General features: G+C 51.9%; 13 protein-coding genes and 1 non-coding gene across 14 annotated transcripts; 8 read left to right on the forward strand and 6 right to left on the reverse strand.

The window, feature by feature from the left end:
* Positions 1-568: 568 nt before the first annotated feature.
* QC761_0099000 (uncharacterized protein) lies at positions 569-3,070 on the forward strand (the record flags this gene model as incomplete). Its single annotated transcript, XM_062873084.1, has 5 exons — positions 569-1,082; positions 1,136-1,540; positions 1,591-2,499; positions 2,673-2,801; positions 2,839-3,070. Exons 1-5 carry the CDS (start codon positions 943-945, stop codon positions 3,068-3,070), a joined length of 1,815 nt encoding a protein of 604 aa, XP_062730103.1. The 5' UTR covers positions 569-942.
* Positions 2,575-3,034, reverse strand: QC761_0099010 (uncharacterized protein; the record flags this gene model as incomplete). Its single annotated transcript, XM_062873085.1, has 2 exons — positions 2,575-2,772; positions 2,837-3,034. The coding sequence occupies 2 exons, from the start codon at positions 3,032-3,034 to the stop codon at positions 2,665-2,667; spliced, it is 306 nt and encodes a 101-aa protein (XP_062730104.1). The 3' UTR covers positions 2,575-2,664.
* Positions 3,071-3,550: 480 nt separating the features above from the next.
* On the reverse strand, positions 3,551-6,068 carry QC761_609650 (uncharacterized protein; the record flags this gene model as incomplete). The annotated part of the gene is made up of 2 exons (XM_062881374.1): positions 5,112-6,068; positions 3,551-5,057 (listed from the first exon to the last, which is right to left on the reverse strand). Exons 1-2 carry the CDS (start codon positions 5,618-5,620, stop codon positions 3,551-3,553), a joined length of 2,016 nt encoding a protein of 671 aa, XP_062730105.1. The 5' UTR covers positions 5,621-6,068.
* A 435-nt stretch (positions 6,069-6,503) lies between these two features.
* Positions 6,504-7,778, reverse strand: QC761_609660 (uncharacterized protein; the record flags this gene model as incomplete). Its single annotated transcript, XM_062881375.1, has 2 exons — positions 6,504-7,118; positions 7,183-7,778. 2 exons carry the CDS (start codon positions 7,776-7,778, stop codon positions 6,848-6,850), a joined length of 867 nt encoding a protein of 288 aa, XP_062730106.1. The 3' UTR covers positions 6,504-6,847.
* A 471-nt stretch (positions 7,779-8,249) lies between these two features.
* Positions 8,250-9,059, reverse strand: QC761_0099040 (uncharacterized protein; the record flags this gene model as incomplete). Its single annotated transcript, XM_062873086.1, has 2 exons — positions 8,438-9,059; positions 8,250-8,386 (listed from the first exon to the last, which is right to left on the reverse strand). Exons 1-2 carry the CDS (start codon positions 8,541-8,543, stop codon positions 8,250-8,252), a joined length of 243 nt encoding a protein of 80 aa, XP_062730107.1. The 5' UTR covers positions 8,544-9,059.
* Positions 9,060-15,044: 5,985 nt separating this feature from the next.
* Positions 15,045-15,811, forward strand: QC761_609680 (uncharacterized protein; the record flags this gene model as incomplete). The annotated part of the gene is made up of 2 exons (XM_062881376.1): positions 15,045-15,124; positions 15,178-15,811. The coding sequence occupies 2 exons, from the start codon at positions 15,045-15,047 to the stop codon at positions 15,809-15,811; spliced, it is 714 nt and encodes a 237-aa protein (XP_062730108.1).
* Positions 15,812-16,394: 583 nt separating this feature from the next.
* Positions 16,395-17,144, forward strand: QC761_609685 (uncharacterized protein; the record flags this gene model as incomplete). The annotated part of the gene is made up of 1 exon (XM_062881377.1): positions 16,395-17,144. One exon carries the CDS (start codon positions 16,395-16,397, stop codon positions 17,142-17,144), a length of 750 nt encoding a protein of 249 aa, XP_062730109.1.
* Positions 17,145-17,720: 576 nt separating this feature from the next.
* Positions 17,721-19,088, reverse strand: QC761_609690 (uncharacterized protein; the record flags this gene model as incomplete). The annotated part of the gene is made up of 1 exon (XM_062881378.1): positions 17,721-19,088. The coding sequence occupies one exon, from the start codon at positions 19,086-19,088 to the stop codon at positions 17,721-17,723; it is 1,368 nt and encodes a 455-aa protein (XP_062730110.1).
* Positions 19,089-20,952: 1,864 nt separating this feature from the next.
* Positions 20,953-22,054, forward strand: QC761_609695 (uncharacterized protein; the record flags this gene model as incomplete). Its single annotated transcript, XM_062881379.1, has 2 exons — positions 20,953-21,194; positions 21,243-22,054. The coding sequence occupies exons 1-2, from the start codon at positions 21,110-21,112 to the stop codon at positions 22,052-22,054; spliced, it is 897 nt and encodes a 298-aa protein (XP_062730111.1). The 5' UTR covers positions 20,953-21,109.
* Positions 22,055-22,150: 96 nt separating this feature from the next.
* On the forward strand, positions 22,151-22,295 carry QC761_0099090. The gene has a single exon. It is a non-coding gene; the product is annotated as a tRNA-Ala (tRNA).
* A 370-nt stretch (positions 22,296-22,665) lies between these two features.
* QC761_0099100 (uncharacterized protein) lies at positions 22,666-22,910 on the forward strand (the record flags this gene model as incomplete). The annotated part of the gene is made up of 2 exons (XM_062873087.1): positions 22,666-22,728; positions 22,785-22,910. The coding sequence occupies 2 exons, from the start codon at positions 22,666-22,668 to the stop codon at positions 22,908-22,910; spliced, it is 189 nt and encodes a 62-aa protein (XP_062730112.1).
* A 239-nt stretch (positions 22,911-23,149) lies between these two features.
* QC761_0099110 (uncharacterized protein) lies at positions 23,150-23,741 on the forward strand (the record flags this gene model as incomplete). The annotated part of the gene is made up of 2 exons (XM_062873088.1): positions 23,150-23,566; positions 23,616-23,741. The coding sequence occupies 2 exons, from the start codon at positions 23,150-23,152 to the stop codon at positions 23,739-23,741; spliced, it is 543 nt and encodes a 180-aa protein (XP_062730113.1).
* A 601-nt stretch (positions 23,742-24,342) lies between these two features.
* Positions 24,343-24,840, reverse strand: ibp1 (Cdc25 phosphatase Ibp1; the record flags this gene model as incomplete). Its single annotated transcript, XM_062881380.1, has 1 exon — positions 24,343-24,840. One exon carries the CDS (start codon positions 24,838-24,840, stop codon positions 24,343-24,345), a length of 498 nt encoding a protein of 165 aa, XP_062730114.1.
* Positions 24,841-25,274: 434 nt separating this feature from the next.
* Positions 25,275-25,606, forward strand: QC761_0099130 (uncharacterized protein; the record flags this gene model as incomplete). Its single annotated transcript, XM_062873089.1, has 2 exons — positions 25,275-25,286; positions 25,382-25,606. The coding sequence occupies 2 exons, from the start codon at positions 25,275-25,277 to the stop codon at positions 25,604-25,606; spliced, it is 237 nt and encodes a 78-aa protein (XP_062730115.1).
* Positions 25,607-25,727: the final 121 nt, after the last annotated feature.

A 25,727-nucleotide genomic window follows, 5' to 3' on the forward strand; every position in this document is an offset into this window, starting at 1 on the left:
TTGGAACTTCTTTGGCTTTTTATTTACTCTGCAAGTGGATCATCTTGGCTCTGTGGGGAGGATTGGTGCAAGGCGTATCCAGGGGCTCGGGGGCTCAGGGGCAAAGCCCCACTTTGGCTGCTTCAGGTCAATCTAATCTGGCTTTGTTCTTGAGATAGGTTCGCCGTACGATAACAACCTGGATATTAGCTTGATGAGATTTTGAATAGGCTGTGTTGTTTGACTCTCTGACATATCTGCATACCTGGGTCATGCCAATAAGAGGCGAAAGGCTCGACATGTCACTCGACCTAGAAACGTGTCGCCTTCCATTTCAGCAGATAGCACATACAACATCAGACCCCAGGGTACGCAGTTTTCTCTTCTTCCACGTTATAGTTCTCAGCTTCACAGCTGAGCAACCTTCATGGTTCATTCAACCAGTGCCGGATAATTGCAAGATTGGTGGAATTTGGCCCTGTCCGGTCGTCCAGATACGCACCTCGGCAACCGGCACCCCCGGTGGCGGAGATAATTGAGCCCAGATACTTACCACACCACCGTGTCGGTACTTGCATGCAAAGATTCGCCCAGCTAGGTAATCGCTATTGAGTTTTCTCGGCAATCGAACAGCTTTTATATCCTAAATGTTGATCGGGTGTTGTCGACTCGATTGTCGGGTTTCATCCTTGAGATAAATTGGTAGACCAGTCGGAGATCCACAACCCACCTCGGAATGTTACCGTGAGATTTCTCCGCCGGGTCTTGACCTCATCCAGAAGCACTATACCGTTCTGATAGAACAGAACCAGACTATCATGAGGCGACGCACTATAGGGCGGTTAAATGCATCGATCATAACGACTGAAAACCCCCCTTTCTGTCATTGATAGCTGTCCTGTTTCTACAAATCTGGCCTATCTCTCAGCTTGAGTTTAGCTTCATTCAAAACGGCTCGCAAAAATGAGAATCTGTGGGTTGGCGGCTTTATTCTCCGTGGTGCTGGCTGCCGCCTCGCCAACACCTGACAGACGACGACAGCCTTTAACAAATGCAAACTCAACCGATGTAGCAAACATCGGCTTTGCAACTCAGAATGGAGGGTGAGTGTTCTCTTCTGTCTCTAGCTTCTTGAACAGTCTTTGACGCCACTCAGGACAACCGGCGGCCTCGGTGCCAATGCGACAACCGCTACTACCCTTGCCGAGCTCAGTGCCGCCGTCTCGGAAACAAACCCACTGCCCGCCATAGTCTTCATTAAAGGAGCTATCACTGGTGCCACAAAGGTCAGAGTGGGGAGTAACAAAAGCATCATCGGCCTCCCTGGGTCATCGCTCAGGGGAATCGGCCTCATAATACGCCACCAAAGGAACGTCATCATTCGGAATCTTGTCTCGTCTCACGTCGTTGCCTCATTAGCTGAGGATGCCGTGAAGATTGACAGCAGCACCAACATATGGATTGATCACTGCGAGTTCTCCTCCGCTCTTGTTGCAGATAAAGACTATTATGATGGTCTTGTGGACGCCTCTCATGGTTCAGACTTCATCACGGTTTCCCAGTGAGCTCAACTTCCTTCATAAGATCGCAAGTAGAGCTAACCTAGAAAAGCACCTACTTCCACGACCATTGGAAGACGACTCTCGTAGGCCATTCCGACTCCAACGCCGCCCAAGACACCGGCAAACTTCGCATCACCTACGCCAACAACTACTTCCGCAATATCAACTCCCGCGCCCCCCTCATCAGATTTGGCACAGCCCACATCTTCAACAATCTCTACGAAAGTGTTGGCAGCGCAATCAACACCCGCATGTCCGCCCAGGTCCTGGTTGAGTCCAATTACTTTCTGAATGTGACCACAGCAGTGACAAGCAAAGATTCGAAAGAAGTCGGATATGCAACGTTGGAGGATAATGTCTTTGGGAGGGCAGCCAGTAACGCGCCGGTGGGGAGCTTGACCAAACAGAAGATTCCGTACGCGTATACTCTCTTGGGAAGTGGAAAGGTGCAAGGGGCAGTGCCCTTACAGGCGGGGGCGAGACTGAATGTTACCGTGCCGGTTCCTGTGCAGCCAGAGCCAACAACGACTTCTTCGTCGACAACCACATCGCAGACAAGCATGTCCATTACAACAACTTTAGTGACCACCACGTCTGCTCCAATTACAACCACGTCGGTCATAAGCACCCCGAGTACGACTACATCGAATACTAGCACCATGGTCACTACCACCTTGGTCGAGTCGCCAACCACAGTCGAGCCAACAGTAGAGCCTACAACTACTGAGCCCACAACAACCACTGAGCCAACCACCACCTCTGACCCAACCTCAGCAACTGAGTTGACTACTACCTCTGAGCCGACCCCAACAACGGAATCTGCCACAGAAATCCCAACTACAGCAGAGCCTACAACAACAGCAGAACTGACAACAATGACCACCAACCCAGAGCCAACTGAGTCCACCGACCCGGACACCTCCCAACCAACCGAGACACCCAACCCCACCACACCATAGTCAGTTCACTAGACAGTCATATCTTCCAGAAATTAAGCAAATCACTCAGGTCAAAGCAGATATATTTTGCCAAGAATAGTCACAGCCATAGATAGCTCCCCCTGCCAACCCCCCAAACAGCCGTGACTACTACCCCTGCCACTTCAACCCGTTTTCAAACCCACTTAAACAGTGACAGGCGTGCAGCCCCTAGGAGCAAAGCAGAGAAAGCCAGGGGAGGCGCAGCAACGAGCATAAGAGGTGCCCTGGGCAAAGGTGAGGCCGTTGCAGAGCTAGGTATCCACTTTGTCAGCCTATTCCTGTCAGATATAGAAACACGTGAAGAAAACAACGTACAGTGCCTCCGTTGCCCAAAGTCCCACCAACAGACCGGCAGCAGGTGGCCGTGTCAGGAGGGGGAGAGGGCTCGCCGCTGCCGGAGGAGCAGCCGCAGTCGTAGACGCAGGTCTGGCGCGCGTCGATCTCGCTGTCGGGCTGGGGAGCCGCCGAGACGAGGGCCGTGAGGGCGAGGATGAGGGTGGTGGTGAACTTCATCTTGAAGGTTTGTTTCTCGTCGAAAGTGTTGTTTGAATAGTGCTTGAGAGGCTGATGATGAAAGAACTCCAAGTGAAAACGTGATCAGGCCTTTTATACTTTTCTCGAGCGTGGTCGTGCCCCGCGGGAATAGACACGACAACTTCCACCGCGCCCATTGCCATCCCCTGTCACCTCGCACTCTGAGGCTCTATAGGATCTCGGACCCAAACATCCATCTTCACGATGACGACCGTATATTGCTTCCCTCGCCAATAGGACTGGTTCCGCTCTTGTAGATGCCTGTGCAGTTAGCATTAGCGCTCATGCTATCCCTATTCTGTCTCATAGTCTCTGGGTGGTGCAACCATAGTCAAGTCTCATGATACAACTTTGTCAGCGGGCAACATGCTCTCACCGAGAACAACAACCAAGAAATGCAACATCAGTTGTATTGGTCTCGGAACAGGACCAAAATGTCCGAAGCATCCGGTGCTAACACAAGACAATCTAGTTAGACCCCTTCTTCAGCTCCAATCACTGCTTCTTGCAGACCCTCCCATCACCATCAAGCTCCCAATCCTCACTACCCACAGCAGTCAAAGCGTAAAACACCCCCGTAGGATCCCACGTATCCTTCACATTCCTCAAATTCTTGTAATTCTCCAACCCATAAAACTGCTCCTGCCAATCCTCCTGCTCAAAGTTGGCCTCATTGAGATAACACCCACCCCCCGGCGTAGCGGCATCAAGAGCAGGCTGCACCACCTCGGTCAAGGCCTTCTGCATCTTCATCATCTCCGCCCTGTCAATCGAGTAGTCCCACTTCCCCACAACAAGACAGAAAGCCATCGCATTCCTCCAAGCAGGATTCACCGAAGAAACCACCCCCTCCCTCAACCCAACCTTTGCACTCGACGCAACACACCCAAAACTGAACCCCTCCTCCTGGATAGCCATCCTCATCGTCGCAGTTAGATTCTTCCCCATCTCCTCATCCGACACCACCGCCCTGGGCAACAACCTCCCCCCCGTCACCTGCGAGACCGGATACCAGCCATACGGAACCGGCCCAAACGAAGCATTGTAATGCTCCAAAAACGTCTCCGACACCTTGGCCGAATACTCGTACTTCACCCCCCTCGCCGTCAAGTCATCCGTAAAAGGCTTCATCGCCGTGTCCACACACTCCGTCGTGTCACAGTCAGGAACAGTAACGCTATACGTCGTCAACGCGGGGACCTTCCTGTCAGGCCAGGCGTAAATCAGATAGACCAGACTGTTCCCCGCGTCGACAAACGGAATGGTCAAGTTCTGCAGTGAGCCGACAGCATCCCAAAAGGCGTTGACATCTTCTTTCTTGTCTGACGCGGCGGCAAAGGTAAAGTTGTTCGCACCGCCGATTTTTCTGTCCTCGAATAGGCGGGTGGTCATGCTGACGACAACACCGAACGTCCCGCCGCCGCCACCAGAAAGAGCAAAATACAGGTCTTGGTTTTCCTTCGGAGTGGCGGTGACAAGAGTGCCGTTTGCTGTCACAACCTCCCACTCGAGGACGTTGTCAGCCGAAAGGCCATACTTGCTTGTGAGAATAGAGTGTCCTCCTCCCTGGGTATACCCTCCCGCCAAACCAACGGTGGGGCACGAGCCAGAGAGCGTAAGGTAGCCGGATTCCTTGAGGGAATCCAAAACATCAAAACCTTGCACGCCAGCCCCGATCTTGACGGCGGGGCCGTTGTAGTCGTTACTGCTGTAGGCCTCGATAATAGAGATGTTCTTGAGGTTGTGGGTCCAAAAGGAGAGGGCGCCCTTGCCGGTGGACTTGCCGAGGTAATCGTGGCCTGTGTTCTTGATCACGACGCGGAGGTTGTGCTGGGTTGCAAAGGCGAGGCCGGCCTTGATGTCGTCGGCAGCGGTGTCGGTGGTGAGGTTGACAACGTAGCTGACGTAGTTGCCGAGCTCACACCCTTGATCTACGGAGGTGAAAGGGTCACAAGTGGCATTTTGGAAGACGGGCGCGTTGAACTCGACTGGTTCGACGAAGCTGTGTGTTGTGTTTAGTGGCTCTAACCCAACACAAATAGGGGGATCAGCTTACTGAGTCTCGGGCCTATCCCAACCTTCCCTCGCCTCGCCGCATCTCGTCTCATTGTAGATGTTGAAAGGCTCGTTGTGGCACACGGCGGCCAAGGGAACCGAGGAAATCAAGCGGCCACCAAGCGTCTCGTTCAGCGCTGACCAGTCACCGTCTCTTGGCCATGTGCTATCACCAGGGATTAACTTGCAGTTGCTGGTGCCATTCAGACTATGCCCGGTGCCGTTCCAATTATGCCCGGGAGCAAGTGGGGTGAGTAACGACAACGCAGTCGTGGTGTAAAGTTCGTGGTTGACCATCTCGAAAGGACGTTTCTCTACAAGAGGAGGCTCGTCGAGAACTGGCTCGATTGTGCTGACGTTCGCTAATATTCCGCCAGCGAGAAGGACAGCGAGGAGTAGATTCGAAGTGAAACGGGAGGAACTCGCCCTGATATAACCGTTACAGACCTTGGGAGTCGTCCTGCATGAAGTTATGAGCAGACTCGACATCAAAAAGCCAGGAGCGCTCATTACTCGTCTCTACGGCCGCAATATCTCGTCGTTCACTTCCAGGTGTGCGTGAACAATCGGGGATTGCTCCCAAATTATTCCGACATCTGCACAGCAACTCCATCGTTGGCGGAGTTTACGGGCATATTCCGACCCGGGGGTTCGTTGGTGTTGCTGTGCATCGAGGGGGTGACAAGGGACAAAGATTGATGGGTTACACCTACACCAGAGCGGGAAGAGGACTTGCTGTGCTGAGCCACGATGCAGGTTCAATGGTCGGCTGGGGCGGGTCGGTGCTGCGCGGGAATGCCTGCCATTGGGTATCGGAGCAGATTTACGCCCGCAGCGTTGTACACGGCTTCTTACGTGCAGAAGAATGGAGCTTTTTCATCCCAACGAGGGAGTCCTTCGGGTTGGGGTTGGGAAGCCTCGACCTCGGGAGAGGTTCGCTCTGGACGTGATGAGTCAGGTAGTTCGGTCCTCGTGCCCAGCTTTGGTTGTTTGTTACGGCAATTGCGAGAGATCGGTGGTGGCTCAGTCATGCCATTTTTTTGTGAACAGTCCGAGTAGTTCGAGGTGGCTGGTAAGTATGTTTGCGATGAAGGAGGGGTGCTTGCCGCTCGATGTCGAGGTATGTCAGCAACAATGCGACATCAGGCGGGATCTTTGCACATCAATTACCAGGAGCAGCAGCCCAGTATGCCTTGGTCGGATCAGATATCTAGAGCTCGCAACCGGTGCTATGTCAACGCCGCCTGGTGTTGTTGTCCAAAGCACCGCATCGAGGGGACTGAAATCTCCTGTTGTGTGAAGACCGACGGGGCAAAAGAGCGGAATACTGACTTAGCCATCTTATGCTCGGCCTGAGATTTATTCCAGGTTAGTAGATTCTCACAGAGTCAGACAATTCGGTAACAATAGGTCGTTATTCATTACACTACATCAACGTAGCACATAGGTAGAAAACATAGCGTCTCAAAATTTCCTTTCTTTCCCCCAGCCTCCAAGGCGAAGGTGCCGTACAGCAATGAACATCGTGTCTGGAGAACAAACTGCGCCCTCCACCTCGATGAGGGAGCAGCCTGTTCGAGACTCACTATGCTCCCTTCAAACCCTCGAATAGTCCCAGAAAACTGCAGTTCTCTCTTTGTCTCTTGTCAAACATCTTCTGCGAAAATAGAACCGAAACAAAACAATATCAAAAGAGACAGTCGTGTACGTGTCAAAGAAAACTGGGAATGTTGGCGATTACTTCTTCCCCCCGCGAACTGCCTTTGTGTTTCCATCATGGTCCTTGTGCTTTCTTCGGATATGGCGCAAAGCATGATCTGGCCTCGAGACAGCAAATGTTTGAGAGCACCCTGATACTGGGCAAGGGAATAAAGCGATTGAGACCCCAAACTCGTGAGCTCTGTCTTTGTGGCGGGACGCAATGTGCTTTTTTACATCTGATCGGTATTGATGGCCCTTTTGGCAAATTGGACACTTTTCAGGCTTCTCGCGCTGTCGGATCTGGCGCCTGTTACAATCTAGTTAGTCTTTGCACGGTTCAAGAAGATCATTAAAGGGGAAATTCTGCTCACGCCGGGATGAAGGAAGGGTCACGTCGTCGACGGGAGCTGCGAGGCCTAGTAGACGTTTGTGGGGGGCTAGGAAACGCCGTGGTGGGATTCACCCTTGGATTTTCTGCAACTTGAACTGTGCGGTCTCCTTGACCATTTGCTAACTCAAAGGGCTCACAGTGCTGTAGCGGAGCCAAGGGTCTCGAAGTAAATGGCAAGAAGGACGGCGGCGTTGACATGGTCATCGACATCTGGCTCGGTGACAAAGACGAGACATCTGATGTAATGGAGGGACAGGCGATCGAGTCTGTGTAGGCAGAAGCCGTCCATATGGAATGTGGACTTTCCATGCCGATCTGCGCCAGACACATGCTGAAGTCGAAATCTGGGAAAGAACCCAGATTAGGCGACAAACAGTTGAAATCGATAAGAGTAGGATCGCCGCCATCCCACTGGCTGCTTAGTTCGGGTTGTTGGTGAATGGCTCCTTCTGACTGTGGCAGCAAGGGGACGCCAGTGTCGAAGGATGCACCAAAAGTAGGAAAGTCCAGGGGAACAAGATATGGATCTTCCCAAAGCCATGGTAGGGGGTCTGTATTGTCGTGTAGGGTCTCCATATTGATATTGGACCAAGGGCGGGCATGTACAGCACGATCTGCCCTTGCAGGCCAGAAGGCCGGTGATTGTGGCTTGGTATATGCGGTTAAAGCTTTCTTTTAAAGACTTGTATTCGTTCGTTTTCGCGTTCCGAAGTTTGCGGATTGCGGCCGGTACCTTTTAGCGACGTGCTCCAGGTCCGTACAATCTGGGACATCGCAATGCAGGGTGGAAGAAAATCAGAGGCGGTTGAATTTCTTCGACTCTTCCCACAACATCAGTCCCTGATGTCGTCAAAGTCCAAAGGAGCCGAGCACGTACCTGCATTGTGAAGGAGAACAGTGTATCATCCAACACCGTCTTCCCTCTGGCCCTGTCGAGAAAGATGAATACAGTAGCTCCAGAACCTCCTCGCAGACCATGTCGGCTCTTGGATCCCCACCTCTGCATACAACGTGCCGCCTGGAAATAACAAGGCTTCTGGTTGCTTGTCAAAGGAAACCGAGTACCTTGACGAACAGCCTCCAAGTATTTCCGATGAGCTTGGTTGCTGAGGCGGGGATGCGAGAACGCAATTGGGAGTGCGATGTTCTGGCGGAAGGATACTGCCTGGTGAACAAGACAAAGGCTGCCAGAAAGTTAGTAAGTACTGCAGCTTCAGCATTTGGCATTCACTCACCGTTCGGCGGTCGATGCAGAGGGAAGGCAAAAACTGGAAGAAGTGAAGAAGAGAGTGGCCCGCGCTGAATCCCCCAAGCCAGTGATGGTGGGCCCACAGCACTCATGTGTGTCCGTCAATGAAGACAGACACAACATGAAACTTGAAATGGTACTGCTGCCCAAGGCCATCACTGGCTCTCACAGAGAACTGAATGTCAGAGGTTGGATGAATGGAAAAGAAAGAACCAGAGCACAACAGTTGAGCAGATGGCGGATTTAAAGCCAGCTTCAACCCCTCACCAGTCCAGCTCCAAAACACAGTTTTACTTGCACCAAGCAATTGCTCCAGCTGCAAAGTACAGTCTCTGTTATCTCAACTGTGCTTTTGATTGGGTATATATGGGGGTATACAAGCTGCACGTTTGCCTCCATTGGAATGATTTCGACCACTGTCTTCGGTCGATGATGCCGATGCAATTGGCTGCCCTACTTTTTCTACCGCCCTTGGCAATAGCATGGACTGAATATCCGGGCGACAACACACAAGGCACTTCACATGGCTCGCAGCAAACTGTAGGCCCCCCGCAGTCATCCAACGAGGTCAGGTGGTGCAAGCATCGTCAGTGTAACCCTCACTTGGTATGTCAACTGCGGCCCGTTCGGGACATGTCGCTTGCGGCTGCGGGGCCGTGTTCACCATCGTTCTGCTCCCGAACGACCCCGCACCGGTGATGGAAACAAACCAACAATCTGGGAGCCTGAACCGGCCCGTCCGGTTGGTCCTGATCCGTTAGGCCCAGTCCGCGTCCTTTGGATGAAGGCCTGCTCTGCTCTGCCTGCACGTGTTTTTTTTTAGCTGTTAGGTTTCGGTTTGTGCCTTGTCGGTTGCGAAACAATCCGCCGGCACACGGGGCCCCACCCGTAGGGCTGATCAGCCCCCAACACACTGTCATCGTCAACATGTTCATTTTGTTCTAGAACTCACAAGGGAAAGCTTTGGTAAGCGTGGTAAAGATTACAGAAGTAAGGAATAATCTACCTGCAGGTCATTACACGCAGCTGCGGGAGGTTATCAGATCATGTCGTGAAACTTGGACCAATAATTCCCGTCTCCGTCCTCACCAACAAAAGTATTCCTTCCTCGTCACTGCATACCCACGACGTTCGGACAACAGCGATTAGCGCGCTTACCCCGACCAATCCAACCCTTCTATTCGTAACCCTTCACCTAGGTAACTACCATTCCAAGCAGTCCTTGCAACTCCTACCGCAACCTCCAGTTCTCCATAGAACTTCCCCCCCTTCACTAGCGCGCGCAGTAAGGCAGATTTCCGCTAGAGTCACGCTTCTTGGCTCTGTATACAACAATCCTTCTGCTCCCAAACCCCCCATTCCGGTTATTTTCCACCCAATCACCTCCCCCATGACCGTTGGGTCTGTTGGCGGCCAGGCACGGCCTGGCTGCGGCACAGGGAAACCTTAACCCTTTCAGTGGAAGGGGTTGAGGTGGGGGGGGGGGCAACTGGTGGCTTGGCGTGAAACAGCATACACCATATGCCCTACATGATTGGAAAACTAGAGAAGCCACACGGCATGCCTTGCAAAATGTTTCCCTTTTTGAACCGAGAAAGGGTTGTCCCGACTGCCGAGTAGGTACCCGCGGCATTGTCAGTGGTGCCGCTGTCTCGGGTCTCAGCTCGAAGTGGGGGGGGTTTGTGGTGTGGAGGGGAGGAGCTAAACCTCGACGTCAAGGTCGAGCTTAAGCAACAGTAAGGTAGCTGATCTCAAACTAACGGGTCTCATAACCCAATCAGTTGACATATTGTTTAATCCTCTCTACAACGGTGTCATGGCAGGATTTTGTCGTCAAAGTCTGTCATATTCCACAGTGACGCGGCAGTAGGATTTTAGTTGTAAACCACCCCATCCTACAATACCACCTTGGCGCTGGAAGGATTTACATGGGATTTATCACCCTACAGGAACCGAGCCCGGCATCTAGATCACATCACAGACGTTGTCCAGCAATACCCAGTAACTGAAGTTGAAATCGCGCGATTCAATTGGTAAAAGTGGTGTAAAAAGAAGCGAAGCTGTAAAAATAGGTATAGGAAAATCCCCCGTCGTGCACCCATCCTCCTAACTGTTCTCCATGCAAATGCCCTTGGGGGCTGCCCGATTGAATCCAGCCAACCGGGCGTATCTAGTAGATGCCAATGTCTCTCCCCGACTGCTCGAGAACCGCCCGTCTATGATCTAATGTGTCATGCAAGTCGCTATGCTGATGCTGTAAATGAAATGGTTCGAAACGAGTGTGTATGGGAGTTGACCTCCTCAGTCTTGGATAAGCCGGATAATACGTTTATTTCTAGCATGATGTTAGCAAAAACCCGACTGGCAAATGTTGCCGTAGCAGTACTCACCCCGCCAGACGATGAACCACCGGAAGAGTTTGAAGAAGACCCCCCTGACGAACTGCCAGAGCTGGAACCGCCTCCATATGGGGTGAAGACAACATCAGGCCTGACGATGCTGAGGGCCGATCCGTGCTTGAGGATGTCGTCCCACTTGGTGCTTGAGCTGTCGGATCCAGACATGTTGCTGAGTTGAAAGATGTTTTGACTGGGAAGAGGCGAGGTTGGCGAGGTGTGTAGTCGATGACTAGTAAGCTGAGTGAAGGCGGGCGTTGGCTTGAGGTGAGAGAGCTTGTTGATGTTCTTGTGATCGCTGGTGCTTGCTGTTGATGATGTTAGCTGTTGAGATGACGGTGGAGGGTCCATGGCTTTATATCGAACTTGGTCTGTGAGAAGACCACGCAGAGGCGATGTTGAATACAGGTGCCTAATCCTAGATGGATTCGAAAAGTTGATTCATAGTTGACTTTTCCCAGATGACTCTGAAAGAAAAAGAAAACCTTTCTCCTTTGGTAATCGAGACTGAGCCCAGGAAATGTCCCAGGCATTCCGCGATTGGTGAGTATCCTTGATTACCTAACCCATCTCGAGCCTAAGGACTCGAGTCCGAGGTGTCCAATCCTGAGGCTCTCCAAACAATTGCTCTTCTTCTGTCGGTATAAGTCAAAAGGGGGCAATGTATTCACAAGTCCGAGGTGGCCCGCACACCGTCGTGCTGTGCTATGCTATTTGCAGCCATGGTCGAAGGCACGGAGATAGCCCGCCTAGTGGCTCAAGTGGTGCTGCTTGCGCCCAGCCCCTCTGAAACTGTCCCAAATACCCCCACATCCCCCAAAATGCTGGTCGTGCTGCTGGCAGTAGAGAGACCCTTACGGCAGTGCGCGCCTGTGCGATGAGAGAACAAATTATCCGAATTGATGTTTGTTTGGTGTGATATCGCATGTCGTTCGAAGCCTTGCCGGCGTCTGTTGTCAAAGAAATGGTTGTTGGTTCCTTGCCGCTAACCCCGCCAGGCGAGCCCATCCTCCGACTCTCCACACGCCCACGCGGCGCCGGGGAGCAGTACCGAACCAGATCACACATTGATCGACCACACCCCAAATCTTCTTGGCAACCACTGAATGTGGCTCGCGTGTAAGGCGTATTCCAAATCACTGGGTAGGTAGTCATAGAGCTCTAGGGCTGGTGGTCATAAGCCAATCCACTATCAGGTGGCACCGCCTGCCTTTCTCTCCACTGTCCTGGCCGATATGGCATCTGGCTGCCTTCCATCCTGTGTGGCTTGCAACTGTATTTTGTTTCATGGGCACCTGCGAGACATACGCTTCTCAAAAATAGGTCCTCGCAACTGTTTGGGCAATGGGGCACCGGCACTTCACCGACCTGATGCTTAGGAAGACTGACCTTCTAGCTAGGCAAGCTGTCCATACATGTCGCATGCGGCGTGTAGGGTCTGTACAGGATGGTTAGGAAAATATGATTCAGCTGTCCTCCACCATGCGGGAGAGGTCCTACATACTGACCTTTCGACGGGCCACAGATGCCGGCCACCAGCCACAAAGATCAGTCAGGTTGCAGAATTCCTTCCAGGTTGTACTTCTCCCACAAAGCTAGCTCCTTCCTTCCGACCTTCTAACTCGCTCTGGACGCCACCTAGTGAGTCGTTTTTTGGTGATGCCTAAAGGCCGCAGCGACTTCAGGGATAGCGCGTGTCTGGGCAAACCTCGAATTGTTCGGTAGGGTAAACCCGAAGAGTCCGACTACTGAACAAAGTAGGATTCGCAGCATTCAGTAGACTCCACTATCCTTGATGACCGTGGCATGGGGCATCAGAACCCGAGCTATCCTTGAGCAGCCGACAAGTTGACTCGAGCCCAACCACCAGGTCCAAACCATAATAAACCATAATATGCCTTGCTCCTTCTTGTGGTTCCAGGCCGATTTGATGAAGAAGTGAAGACTGTGTCACCATCCCGCGCCCTTTCTCCCTCGGCGATCCGGAATGCTGGGCGAAGGATGTCGCAGGAATGTACACCGTCCATGCCAGTACATATCAGTAAACTATTAAAGGCTCGGTGCGGAAAGGCATAAGCCAGTCAACTTTGATCCGGCGTGGCCATCTCGTCTTAAGGGGGTTTCGGTGAGAGGTGTTTGCATTCTTCGCCGACTGCCAAATGCGGAACGTCGGTCTCAGTAATGATGAGGCTCCTTCCCAGCTACCCGAGATACCATCAACGGAAATATTTGCTCATGGGTACTGTCATGTGAAAACTGGAAGCTGGAATCAACCCCATCCACCACTTCGGCTCCGAGCCCTACTCCACCTCTCGGCACGGCGCGGAATCCTGACGTACGGCGTCTGCAACGAGGGTGGCGCTCAGGATCACAACTCAATTACGACGGACATCATTCGTCAACTTATTTTGTCTCCTCCCGACCACTGACGCATTGACAAACGTTGTCGCCTTGCTCGCGTCGCTCTTTCCAAACCCAATTACCCTCTTGGCCTTGCTCCAGCCCACCAATACTGCCATCCAGGCCAGTGTTCCCCATCCGCCCCAACCGATCCTGATATCGTCGTATGCCTCTCGCACCCTGTCGAGGACGACATTTACCCTCCCGTGTGCGGCGTGGATGTGCCCGAATACGTGAAGCCGAGGTCGGAGTCGGGTGATTTCTTGCAGCAAGTAAGGACAGCCGGCTCGGTGAAAGTCCCTGCGGTCGAGGTAGAATTTTGGGGGCCCATGGGTGACTATTATCAGGTTGTCTTGCGGTGGCTAGGTTGCAAGCTTGGAGTTTTCCCAGAACTCAGGCGAGGGGTGATATTGAAACGCTGACGGGTTGTAGACTGTTGTGTCAGGGCTCCCATATACCGTGATTCTTCTTTCGGTCCCCTTTGTTACACCTTCGGGTTCGTGTAGTGCGGCCCTGGTGGGTAGAGTGATTGTCATCGTCGAGTCTTCAAGGTATGTCACACTTCCCCACTTCAAGTCGGCCTTTGTTCTCGTCGTCTCCCCATAGCGGCGGTCTGGATATCGCTCCAGAAATATTTCATCAAGCAAAACATCGTGGTTCCCTGCGATCAGTATTTTGTGGGATGAGACTGGGATGAAAGCCAGTCAAGACCTGCCTGGACCTCGTCAAAGGAGCCACTCTCAGTCAGGTCGCCTGCATGGATGAGGATATCTCCAGGTGGTAGGACAGGTTGGTGGTTGTGCGTATCAGACACACAGACTATCCGTATAGGGCTTTCATTCGGTTGCTCATTGGAGGTGGATAAAGCTGGCAAATTCGAGATATAGAGGTTCAAGAGCTTCGTCGTCAGGTCCAGCTTCCGCCGACAGCGTGTCTTGATGTTGATGGTTGGCTGCTGCATCGAGGCAAAATCCGCTTGCGCGTTTCTGGCAAAATAGGCGGTTGACCAAGGTTGTATGCTTGGGTCTATATCCAAGCAACCCGAATTTGAAAGTTGATGCGAAATTTGCGTGATTGAGTTGTTTTAAGGTTTGTTGGTTCAACTGTTCACCTCATACCATTCGATTGTTGGCTGACCAATCAGCGCAGCGTTTCTCTGTTTGGGCATTCAGCACAGTGCGGCATCTTTTGACCGACCTTCAGTGCAAATGTGGCGGGATGGTGTCGATAACTGAGCCTAATTGTGATAAATCTAAAGTAGGACACTTCCAAGATAAGTAGTGGCCTATCTTTGTGAATACTGCTGGTATGGGTATTCAGTAACTTGCCTGATGTTCTGTTGAAGGTGGTAATGGGTAGCCCATACAGTGTCTGATCATCCAGGAAGCACTCAGCTCAACGTTCTAAGCGCGCGTTGTCAAGCACGACCCATGACATTGGTACTGTTGGTGACAGCTTGTTTGAGAACATATCGGTTGGTTCAAGCGTGTTATTCAACTGGTTCAGAATGGGTCTGATTCGGGGCATATTTTCTGTCGTCAATACTATCGCGGAAGTGTCCAAGATTTGGACCATGGCCCTGTAGATTATTTCATGTGGCTGGATCAATGTCTATTTTGAGCTCAGGATGAAATGGTTGGTGATGAAGACCTGGAAGTAAGAATCGTATAAGACAACGGGGTCTTGTAGCTTTTACTCACCTCAGATGATGTGGCTTCCCCAACCGAAGGGCATTGTCCGTACCAACATTTGTTTTTTCCTGGCATTATTATCTTCCACGTCGGTCAAGTCCATACAATGGGCTGTGGCGGTAGCAAGCCTGCCAAAAGAAGGGCTGCCAACCCGGGGGCGGAATCCAGATTGGCGCACCACAAGATGTGACTATTCACATTCCTCGAAACCGACTAGACGCTCATGGCGTTCCAGTTAGACCTGAGACAAGAGATATCAACGCCAACGTCTTGAAGCAGGCCCTCGAACGCGTCTCCCACTACATTGCGAGTCGGGGACACCACATCAGTGTCATCGCTGTTGGCGGAGCTGTCAACACACTCTACCTTCGCTTGCGACAAATGACCCACGACGTCGATATCTTCGGTTCCGACTTCAGCAACAGCGCCCGCCACCTCGTCGACGAAGCAATGCATGACGCACAAAGAGCTATACCAGGCCTGGGAACAGACTGGCTCAACACTGAAACTCAGATGTGGATGTCTGGTCGACTGCACGCAGAGATCACACAGGCTGCAAGAGCTCAAAACGTGATTGTCTTTCAGGGGAGGGATAGGGGTTTGACGATCTTGGCAGCTCCATGGGCATATGCATCTTCTGCAAAGATCAATCGCATCCTGACGGGAGGCAGCCAGGCACGACCGTATGACCTCCAGGATGCTGTCACGTATATCCATCGGTACATTCAGGCGCATGGCAACAAACCTGTGCCGGTCAGGGTTGCGCTGGGATGGGAAAGACAGTATCATCATGAGATGACCGAGGATGTGTTGCGCAATCAGGTGAACCCAGCATATCGAAGACAGTATGGTGGTAAGAATGCGTTTGCCTGAGGCCTTTCTTGTTACTTTCCATATGTCAATAGAACTCGAGTACATGTTTATGTGAATGGAGTTCTGGGCTTGATAATTCGGAATTGAATTGATGGTTGGACTTTGCAAAGAACTGCCCTGGCGACTGAATTGTGATAAAAGGAGCTCAGCAGTGAGTGATCAATGAATGACCCAAGCATGTTGCAGAGGACTGCTGAACTGCGCTCATGACCCTTTCGCGCTCTCAGCCCTAAGGTAGGTACATGTCATGCTTGGTAGCTCCAGTGATTACTTGGTGAAAACCCCTACGGCTTATGCGGCTCGTTGGTTGCAGCATCAAGGGCGCACACCTGGCACGGCGCCTAATTTCCAGGTTCCAGTCTGGGGTACCTTTTCCCCCTACTGTCTGTCACCAACTGCCTAAAACGCAGACCTTCACACGCAACCCAACACCCACCACAGGCATAAAAGCAGGGCCATCGTGATTCACCCTTGCCCACAACCTTCAAAACCCAACACCCGTAACGCTTAAATCGGCCCATTTGCCGGTTTCTAAAACGCTCACCACCAAAACTCGACTTAACATGTATCCCATTCCGCAAACATGGCATCTCCCGATGGCAACAGAGCCAAAAGATTATGGGTCATAGCTCGGGACACACTACGGAGCATACGCACTTTTCAGTTCTCGGCCGCCGACCGCTTTGAAGGGGAGGAATATGTTGCTCAAGACTCCGACTTTCCAACCTTTCCACCTCCGCCTCCCCGACAGATCCTGCAATCTCCTTCCATCTACCGCGACCAAATCCGCCAGCGCAAGTTTGCCTGCCCCCGCGGTGTCTTTGAGGACTCGCCCCTCTACGCGCTATACCGACTCTATGAATTCTTCCTCTTAGACGACCAAATAGCCTACGGCAATGAGCTCGAAGCATTTTGGCGAAAGTCGGATCCTTCCTGGACTGTCTCCAAGATCACAGACCCCAAAGTCGCCGATCCAGGATTTGACTCACCGGGTTTAACAGATCTTGAACGCCATGAACATTACGCCTTTTTGGCAGGGTGCGCCTACATGGTGGTCAAGTCGTTCAACACGCGTGTCAAGTTGGGGCTTAGCCGGCAGATGAGGTCACTCATGACCCCTGACGAGGTGGAAGCAGCTCAAAACGTGCCAATGGAAGAGAGAAGTTGGGAGAGTGTGCCAGAGTGGGCTGAGAATGTCCCGGCGTTGCCCGATGTGTTGGTTGTTCCTGCGAATGATGGAGAAGTGCTCACTGGGCCGGAGGATAGGAGAGCTCACGAGGACTTTTTGAAGAAGGGGATTTTGTTGTGGACGCCGCATATTTATTTTACTTGACCATATGATGTATTCCCTGAGGTTCAACGTCAATAGTTGTATGTTATTCCAGGTGCTCAAGGGTGGCTATCCCTTTCACCCTTCATCCTCATTTTGATAACCATGACACGACGCCCATCTCCCAGTTTTCCAAACTGATGTCCCCGTGGGAAGGAAGGACGTTTTTTCATCTGCGAGGGAGGCTACTGGTCTCAAGGCCTGCAAGAGCATCTCAAGAATAAAACCGGTATCTTTGCTGCCTTGTTGCACGCACCTAACCTGGTTCATATCCACTCTCATCTCGGCGTTGGCCCTGCGACTCTGACTGTCCTTTCTTGACCCACGGCGTTCACGTGGCAGCTTAGGCTGAAGTTCTGGACGTGTAGACTCCACCTCACTGTCGATGCGACTCCCCGTTGCGCCTCTTGATAGGCTCGGTTTGGCTTTGTGAGGGCTGACGGGCGTGAAACCGTCTTGTATAACCATATCTTGACTCCGTAACTCTTCATTTTCAAGTCTCGATTGTGCATCCACAGGTGAACTTTGAGCATTGGACCGGTGTTGGGCGGGCTGATTTCGCTCTCCATAGTGTGAGGGTTAGAAAAGCGATGCCTGCTCATTGTGGGTGGGTGGCTCGAGATTACCCCAGACAGCTTTGGTGAGATCCACATAGGACTTAATTTCCTCCTGTGGGAGAAATCTGTGCACGGCGACGAAGCTTTCCATCGTATGAAACTCCTCCAGGCCTAGATCGAGTGCTTCAGGATCGACTAGTGAGCGACTGATTTTTGTCCATTTGTTTTGGCGAGGATCATTAATCTCCTCGCGATCCCACTCAGGAAACAGTTCAGGGAATTGTGCTCTCAGTTTCTTAAGAATTCCTTTCAGTGGCAGTGTCTTCTTGGCCTCATTCTGGCTAATCGTTGTTGTGGGCTCGTTGAATTTTGGTGTGAACTTCTCTCCTAGCCGACCCCTAGCCTCTCCTTGGCCCTGATTCTCTTCTTGTCGTCTTTGTATTGGTGACGCTTCATCACCATTCGATGGATCGGAGTTTCCCTCGCTCCGATCATCACTCTTCTTTTGCGGTCTTTGAAGGTTTATGCCATCTTCGCTATCATCTGAAGGAGTCGACCCATCATCTGGCGAATCCCCATCGCCCCCACCGCCAACCTCATCATCTTCGCCAAATTTAGGCAGTGCAAAAAGCACCAAATCACGCTGATGACGTGCTAGATGTCGGAAATAGTCCTTAGCTGAGCTGAGCTTCTCCTGGCAAAGCTGGCATGTGCACTTGACCCCGATAGCTTTGGGCTTCCCGCATTCATCAATGACCTTGTCCATATCTGATTCACTTAGGAACATCATGTGTAGGCCAACAACATGCGTTTTGAACTCGATTGTAGAGTCAAAGTGATCCCTGCAGCGGGGACAAGTCCATGTCTTCCAATGCTTGTTTAAAATATGCCGCATCCATTCGTTGCGTGTCTGAAAGTCGATTGTGGACATTGCGCAATCAGGAGACAAGCACATGTATGGTCTGAGATCGGCCAGCACATGCTTAGTCCATGTTCGGGCGTTTGTGGCCGTTATCATCATGTAGCACAATGGGCATTCAAACGGCCCATCAGCGGCAGCTTTAGGAATGGCGGGAATTCTCGGCCTATCCCCCGTAAACAACGAGCTACTGTATGTTGTATCTGTCCGTACTGAGACGGCATCATCCTCATCTAGTACTCTCCGTCGCAATCTTGGTTTCATTTTGTTCTGATTTTTGAGACGATGCGGGATTGATGACGCGACGGTACTTTGTGCAGCTTCGTCGTCCTCGCTTCCCCCCTCAAGGCCATAGGCCAGCTTGTGGTGATGAAGCTCTCTGTACTTCAAGTACTGCCGCCGCCGAGAGATAACCTTGCCCAAGCGTTCTCTGTCAGATTTTTTAGATAACGGAAATAATATCGCGGACATGTGCAATATCGCGCTCTTCGAAAAATGCAGCGTGGACCCAGTTCTTCTGTCTGAATCTGTCGTGGGGAGCCGGGTTCTGAATGGTCACAGACAACCGAAACAGGCAGTATAGACCGGCTCTGTTTGTTTCACGACGTTCGGAATACCAACATGAATTGTCCAGACTGAAGAACGGCATCTCAAGCCTTGAAGACTTACTGGAAATGAGTGTCGAACTAGAGCCGACTCGCCAACGTCGTTCGCAAGGGAAGGTCTACAAGCTACTGCGCGATGTCTCCGGGAGCATGTACGGAGCTATTCGATCAACAGTCACATGCAAATGCCCTGGGCTTCACAATTTTGGGTTGAAGTTGATGAGCCGCCTCATCACTCATCTCCCATAATTCGACGAAGACGAAGAGGTCCTGGGAAGATTCAAGTTCTCTGCTGCTGTCTCCTCGACATCAACTGGATCTGATACTGGGGGGGTTCACTGGGGCAGCGCCAAAATATGGAATCTCTTGTCGCTGTCATTGTTGTCGCCAGCATCTAAAAGTCCCCGACATCCCACTGCAACATTGGCAACCGGTGTCAGATTTTCATCGTTGATGACGGCAGACAACCGTCAAAGCCAATCCCGCCAGTCGGCTGTTCTCGAGGGGATTGATAACCTGTGCCAGAGCATCCGAAAGTCTGGCAAGCAGGCGGCTGGTCAGTGCTGTGGGTGTATTCGTGACCCAGCAATATCAACTGCCAGGGCTTATCAAGTCTATCCGCTTGGGAACCCAAGCCAAGATGGTGACTGGAATCTAGTTCCCTTACGATCAGTTTTGTCAGGTGAGGTCCCAACAGTTTCCCCTTTTCTTTATGGAGACAAGCTGTGGTTGGCCTGGACCATCGCCTCGAGCGTTGCCCAACTCGGGGGTACAGATTGGTAGGCCAAGTTCACGATCCCACGGCGTTCATATCATGGTTACTAATAACAGACTGGAATAAAGGTATTTTCGCCCACCTACCCATAACGACCTGTATTTAGCACATCAGAATGGGGTGATACAGTTAAGAGAAGTGTTCCTTGTGAAATCCTTCCCTAATCTAAAGCCGGTTCTTCGGCGACCGCCAAACGCTACCCACCAAACCTTACTGGCTCTCGGAGTACTTCTTATTGAAGTCATCTTTGGGCAAGTATTATCGAAAGTCAGGCCAAAAGAGGCAGACCTTCAGAGCATCTTGTCCACCTATGAAGCTGTAATGCAGGTTCTCTCGACCGTCAACACATTGGGAGGACCAAACTAACACAAGGCGGTCAGGAAGTGTATCAAGTACGAAGTCTTTGACGACAGCGGGATGGTAGGCAATGAGGGACAGAAAGATGTCTTCGTTGGAATACTAAATTTGCTGGAGCAAGATCTGGAGACGGCCATGTGTTAGGAATACTTACCTAGGTACCTTACCTTTGCCGTACCGGTTATTTTGTCCACGACGTGGGTCCTAGGTAGGTAGCCAGTTGATCATGAACGATCTGATTCATCAATTGGATTCCATCCGAACAAGAACAGCCGCACCAGAACAAGTAGCACATCAATCACGATCGACCGCCCGGCAAAATGCGTTTTAGGATGCCTCTCGGGCCGTCAAGCAAACCGGACAACCGTGTGTGCGCTGCTTTTCAAGTCCCGTCGTGGATGGTGGTGACCATGCAGGGGTTTGGGGCTCCCGGTTGTGTTTCAACATCCACCTGCAGTGGGATGAAAAGGGGGTCCGTGATGCACACCACTCCCACTTTACACCAGCATAAGATATGATACAGCTTATGATGGTGTGTGGTTGCATTTTGGCTGTGATGATGAAGGACATGGCGCGCAGAAAAAATGAATCAAAATCGATCGCTCATAACTTGCCCCCCAAAGGTGGACCACTTGCCCCTTTTCCGTGTCGTGCCTACTCAAACATTCCTCCGCTGTACCTCACTCAACATTGAAGCATCATAGGCTCTGGAAGCCTTCTTTCTACTGACTGCTGTATATGCCCCATCCGCAATCATGTGTGACAACCCACCGGACAGCGGCACACCTTTCTGCGCTCCCGAAAACGGCGCGCAACTCCAAACAGGAAATATCGTTGGAGGTAAGTCCTTCCTCAGCACCTCCCTTACTGGTAGCTAACCTCACAAAGTAATCTGGTCCCCCCTCTTCTTCGCAACCTCACCCACCTCACGCCCTCGCCAAATCCGCATCCAAGCCGACTTCTTCCCCTTCAACACCCCTCTGTCACGCCTAAACTCGACCATGAGCACCGGCACAGAAGGCTTCACCTCCAACGTCCTCAACCCCGCCCTCGGCACCTTCAACTGGTCAATCCTCGATTCTTATATTGACGACGCCGATGTCCCGTCTTTGATCGCCGTCCTCTCCATCGCAGAACCTTTCACCGACTCAGACGGGAATGGTACAGTCCTCGAAGGCAACGACCGCTTCCCTGGCCCAACCGTGACTCTTGTTCGAGGGCCCACACGACCTACGAGTACTAACGCGGTCAATGGAGGGACGATCAACGCGCCGCCCTCTCCTGCGAGTGAGAATACAGGTCCAAGCCCCATCACCATCGCACTCCCGATCTTGTTTGGTTTTTTGACGGCTATCACGTTGGCGTGCTGCATGGTCTACAAACGAAGACATCCATCGTTCAAGGTAGGTGAGATGGCAACAAAGTGGATGGGCAGAAGCGGTCGCGGAGGGTTCGGTGGTTTGAGAGCCGCGTCGGGTTACGGGCAGGGACGGAGCCAGCGGCAGCGGATGGGTGGTGGTGGTGGTGGTGGGTTGAGAGGGAAGGACATCAAAGTTGTGACGACGGATATCCAAGGGTTGAGGATGAATGCGGTGAATATGATGGCGGGCCAGAATCAGCAGCAAGGGAGGAATGTGTTCAGGGAGGAGGTGCGACGGCAGGAGAGGCGCGATGGGGATGGTGATGTGTTGGGTGTGTGACCGGAGGTTGCTATGGTGATGAGGGATGGGAAATGGTTTCTTGAGTTTCAAAGTTATAAGATGCGGAACTGGTGATGATAGTAACAGTAAATACCAGGGCGTATGGTCTAGTGGTCAAGACGTCTTAGTTGCAAAAAGTGATGTTGCTGTGCTCCTGTTAAATGCTCCAACAGATGTATGGGTTCCAACGATACAAGTATGCTCCATGAGAAGGTCCCAGGTTCGATTCCTAGTATGTCCAGTCTCTTTTTAGCTTCTTGAAGGTATTGTTGTTCCTTCCAATGTGTTTGACTGATGGCTTTCATTTGCTTCTGTCGAAGATTACTTCCTTCCAGATGTATGCCAGTTGCTCACGTCCGTCATTAGCCAGGTGACACAAATGTTCCTTCCTCTACTATAGCGTGTCAGGTGCTAATCCAGACGTTCTTTTGGTCTGTTCCAGACAACTGAGTGGTTTTCCAGTCTTTTTCGAATCTGTCTCGACGACAGCTCAATTTTCACCCGATCCGAAACCTTCTTGGGCGGCTTGTCACGCAAGTATCGTTATCATCACCCGCACCTCTTCAGAGCAACGCGATATTCTTGGCGGAAGCCAGCCACCAGCAGCCACCATGAAACTATCCTCGTGCCTTGCAGCCATTCCGTTTGCGTTTAGCAGGGGAGCACTTGCGGCGGTATGTATCACCGGTCCTCTACCTCACCCTGCCTCCAACTGACCTGGGGTTTCCAGGCCCTGCCACCACCACCCCCAGAGCCTCTACCTTTAGTGCCAGAGCCCATGGCGATACCGGAAGAATCCGTAGAGTCACTCAGCGCCCCCAGCGAAGACGAGACTTTACATCCCCACCTTGCCTAGGAGGCAGCAACCGAGAAACATGACTCCGATCAGCCAACCAGCCCCAACACAGCAGTGCATACTACGTTCACCAGAGTCACAAAGCCTGCATGTTTCCTCCTTATATCATCATGTTGTCACTAGGCTCTCGTACTGATATTTGGTCACAGATAGCCGACTGTGTTCTGGTTGGAGGCCAGCCCGTTGACCAAACATGGCTTTGGCTTACCTGGACACCGAGCTTCAATCACTCGACAATAATGACAACACTGTCCGTTGTACCTCGGAAGCAATGTGTTCCCATCATGTGCGAACGCTCAACGGGCGGCGCGTACTGGTGCAACGACTCAGACAACACCAAGACAGCGTTGTGGAGAGAGCTGACTGAATACGCTGGTCAGGTGTTTATCCAGTGCATGATTGGCATACGTTCCTCCGGGCAGACACAGTTTGACGACGAATCTCGCATCATCGTCACCGATCCACGCGGGCAAGGGTGCAATTTGAGTTACGACACGACGCTGGAGACGCGGGGCAAATACACGGGAATCTGGCCCGAAGACCTAGAGGACCCTTACAGACGTGCCGCTCAGGTTCAGCACACCAAACGACAGCTTTTGCCACTTGTCAATCCTCCAGCGGGGACATCTGGCCTCATGAGCAGTACCCCGACTGAGGTGTGTCTTTGAGGCAGTGACTAGATACTGAGACTAACCTCTTCACTAGATCTCTCAATCCCCGGAGTATGAATGCTCCTCTGTTGTCGGCCGTCTAGCCGACTTTGGAGATGCCAGGGGTGTGTGGAACAACGCCATGCAAGAGTACAAAGATGGGAAGATGTGTACGCTGTGACCCAAAAAGTGCATGGCTGTGGGATGCAATGGTAACACTGTTGGCTTCTTTTGGTGCAACGATTCGATGGAGACTCGTACCAAGCAATGCTTTGAAACAGTTGAAAGAGCATTTTTTGTAGTTTTCGCTTGCAGGGGCGGTGGGTTTGGTAAGCAGGCCACGACTGGGGGGACGTATTTTGATGAGGATGAACGCGTGTTTGTGGTTCGTCCTATTGATGGTAGATGCGAGCTCGAGCATGAGAGGACCGAGAGGGCGTTTGATCATGCGGATGGTTTGAAGCTGGGTGGTTGGGGAGACGTTGGTTCTGAGTACGCCTAAAGGTAATGTGTATAGCTAGCCGATGAGGAATATTGAGTAGTTCCTAAATAGCATGGTGTATTACCCTTGCGTGCATGCTGATTTGAGCAATGAAAGGTGATTTTGATGGGAAATGACACGCATGTACGGTGGGTGGAAAGCATTGCTTTGATGACAAAGTTTGTGCTAGATACCTTAGACAGCAATGATGCTGGTCTTTCCGTGCGCCGATGCACTTCCTGCCCGTCAACGCCGAATGCTTAGTTTGACCCCAAAGAGCATTGTAACATGATAGTAGTGATCACATCCAATACCCATCCTTCCAAAGCTCCTTTCTGTAGCCCTCTGTTAACCTCTCATCCTCCCCATAGGCCTCCTGCCACCCAACAAACCCCCTGTCCAAAACATATACTCTCTGCTCCACAGCCGGCTTCTTGTTTTCCCCTTCTCCCTCAGCCTCCGCCTCTTTTTGTGGCCGCTGTTTTTGCTGCTCTTCCAGCTTGGCAAGCCTCTCCTTCTCTCTCAGATACTTAAGCGCCGCACCGGGACCTCGCTGTTGTGATAACGCGCAGTGGAAGATAACGGTTTCTTTGTCTTGGAGCTTGCGGATGAGGGTCGGGAGGGTGGCGTCGAGGGTCTGGGAGGGAAAGTTGAGGGCGCCGCGGATGTGGCCTCCTATGTAGTCGTCGTCGCGGACGTCGATGATGGCTATGGAGGTGGGGGAGGGGGAGTCGAGGAGGAGGGTGGAAAGGGTTGAGGGGCGGAGGCGGGGGATGGAGGCGATGGATATGGAGGACATTTTGGGGATGGGGTTGGGGCAAGGGTTGTATTGTGGGGGGGAAGGGGGTGTTGTAAGTTGGGAATAGCTTCGCTTTTTTTTTGGAAGACGGTTGTGGATGGAGGGGACCTTGATGGCGGAATCGCTGGGCGGGCGCGGTCTGGAACGTGGAGGGGAAATGTGGGGGTCGGTGCCGGTGGGGTTTGTTTGGCAGGGATGTTAGGTCGTTTTGGCAGGCTTGTTTGGCAGCTGGCGGGATTGACAAGGCTGAACATCGACCACCATCTCTCTTTTGCAGCTTCCACGGCTTTTTCACTTGGGACATTTTTTGTTTTGTTTTGGATGGGTGATGGAATCCTGGATCTGAAAGACAGGTTTTGGAGATTTCTTTACGTTTTCTTCTCTTGGCGGACAGTGATCATCCCGAGTTTCGACCGGGGAGGCGGCTTGACACGATGAGTTTCAAAGTGAGGCGGCGAGGGGAGGGACTGACTCGAGTGTTGTTTGTGAGATTCTACAACGTGATGACGGGTGCAAAACACGATTACTGACATCTTGACAGATATTTTGTCTGATCTTCTGCGATATCCAGTTCCATGTGGTCAACGTGCTTGACATTTCGGACCATCATCCTGGAGGACCGTTGTGCAGGAAGAGTACACAGTTGGCCGAGTGTTGTCTCCGTCATCCGAAGTTCATGACAGGGAACGACGTACCACCGCCCACTTCCTCAACGCCTCCGAGGTTTCCAAGCCGTTTCCGGTCCACCGCCAGCGGCAAAAACTAAACATGGAATGCCCAATGATCCCCTATCGCTTTCTTGGTGCTACGCCAGACAGACCTCAACGGTCGACCAGACATCCAAGCAAGTGCTTGTCTTGTTGTATGATGACCGTGTCGAGTGACCC

Source organism: Podospora bellae-mahoneyi, chromosome 6 (genome assembly GCF_035222275.1).
Source record: "Podospora bellae-mahoneyi strain CBS 112042 chromosome 6, whole genome shotgun sequence".
NCBI lineage: Eukaryota > Fungi > Ascomycota > Sordariomycetes > Sordariales > Podosporaceae > Podospora > Podospora bellae-mahoneyi.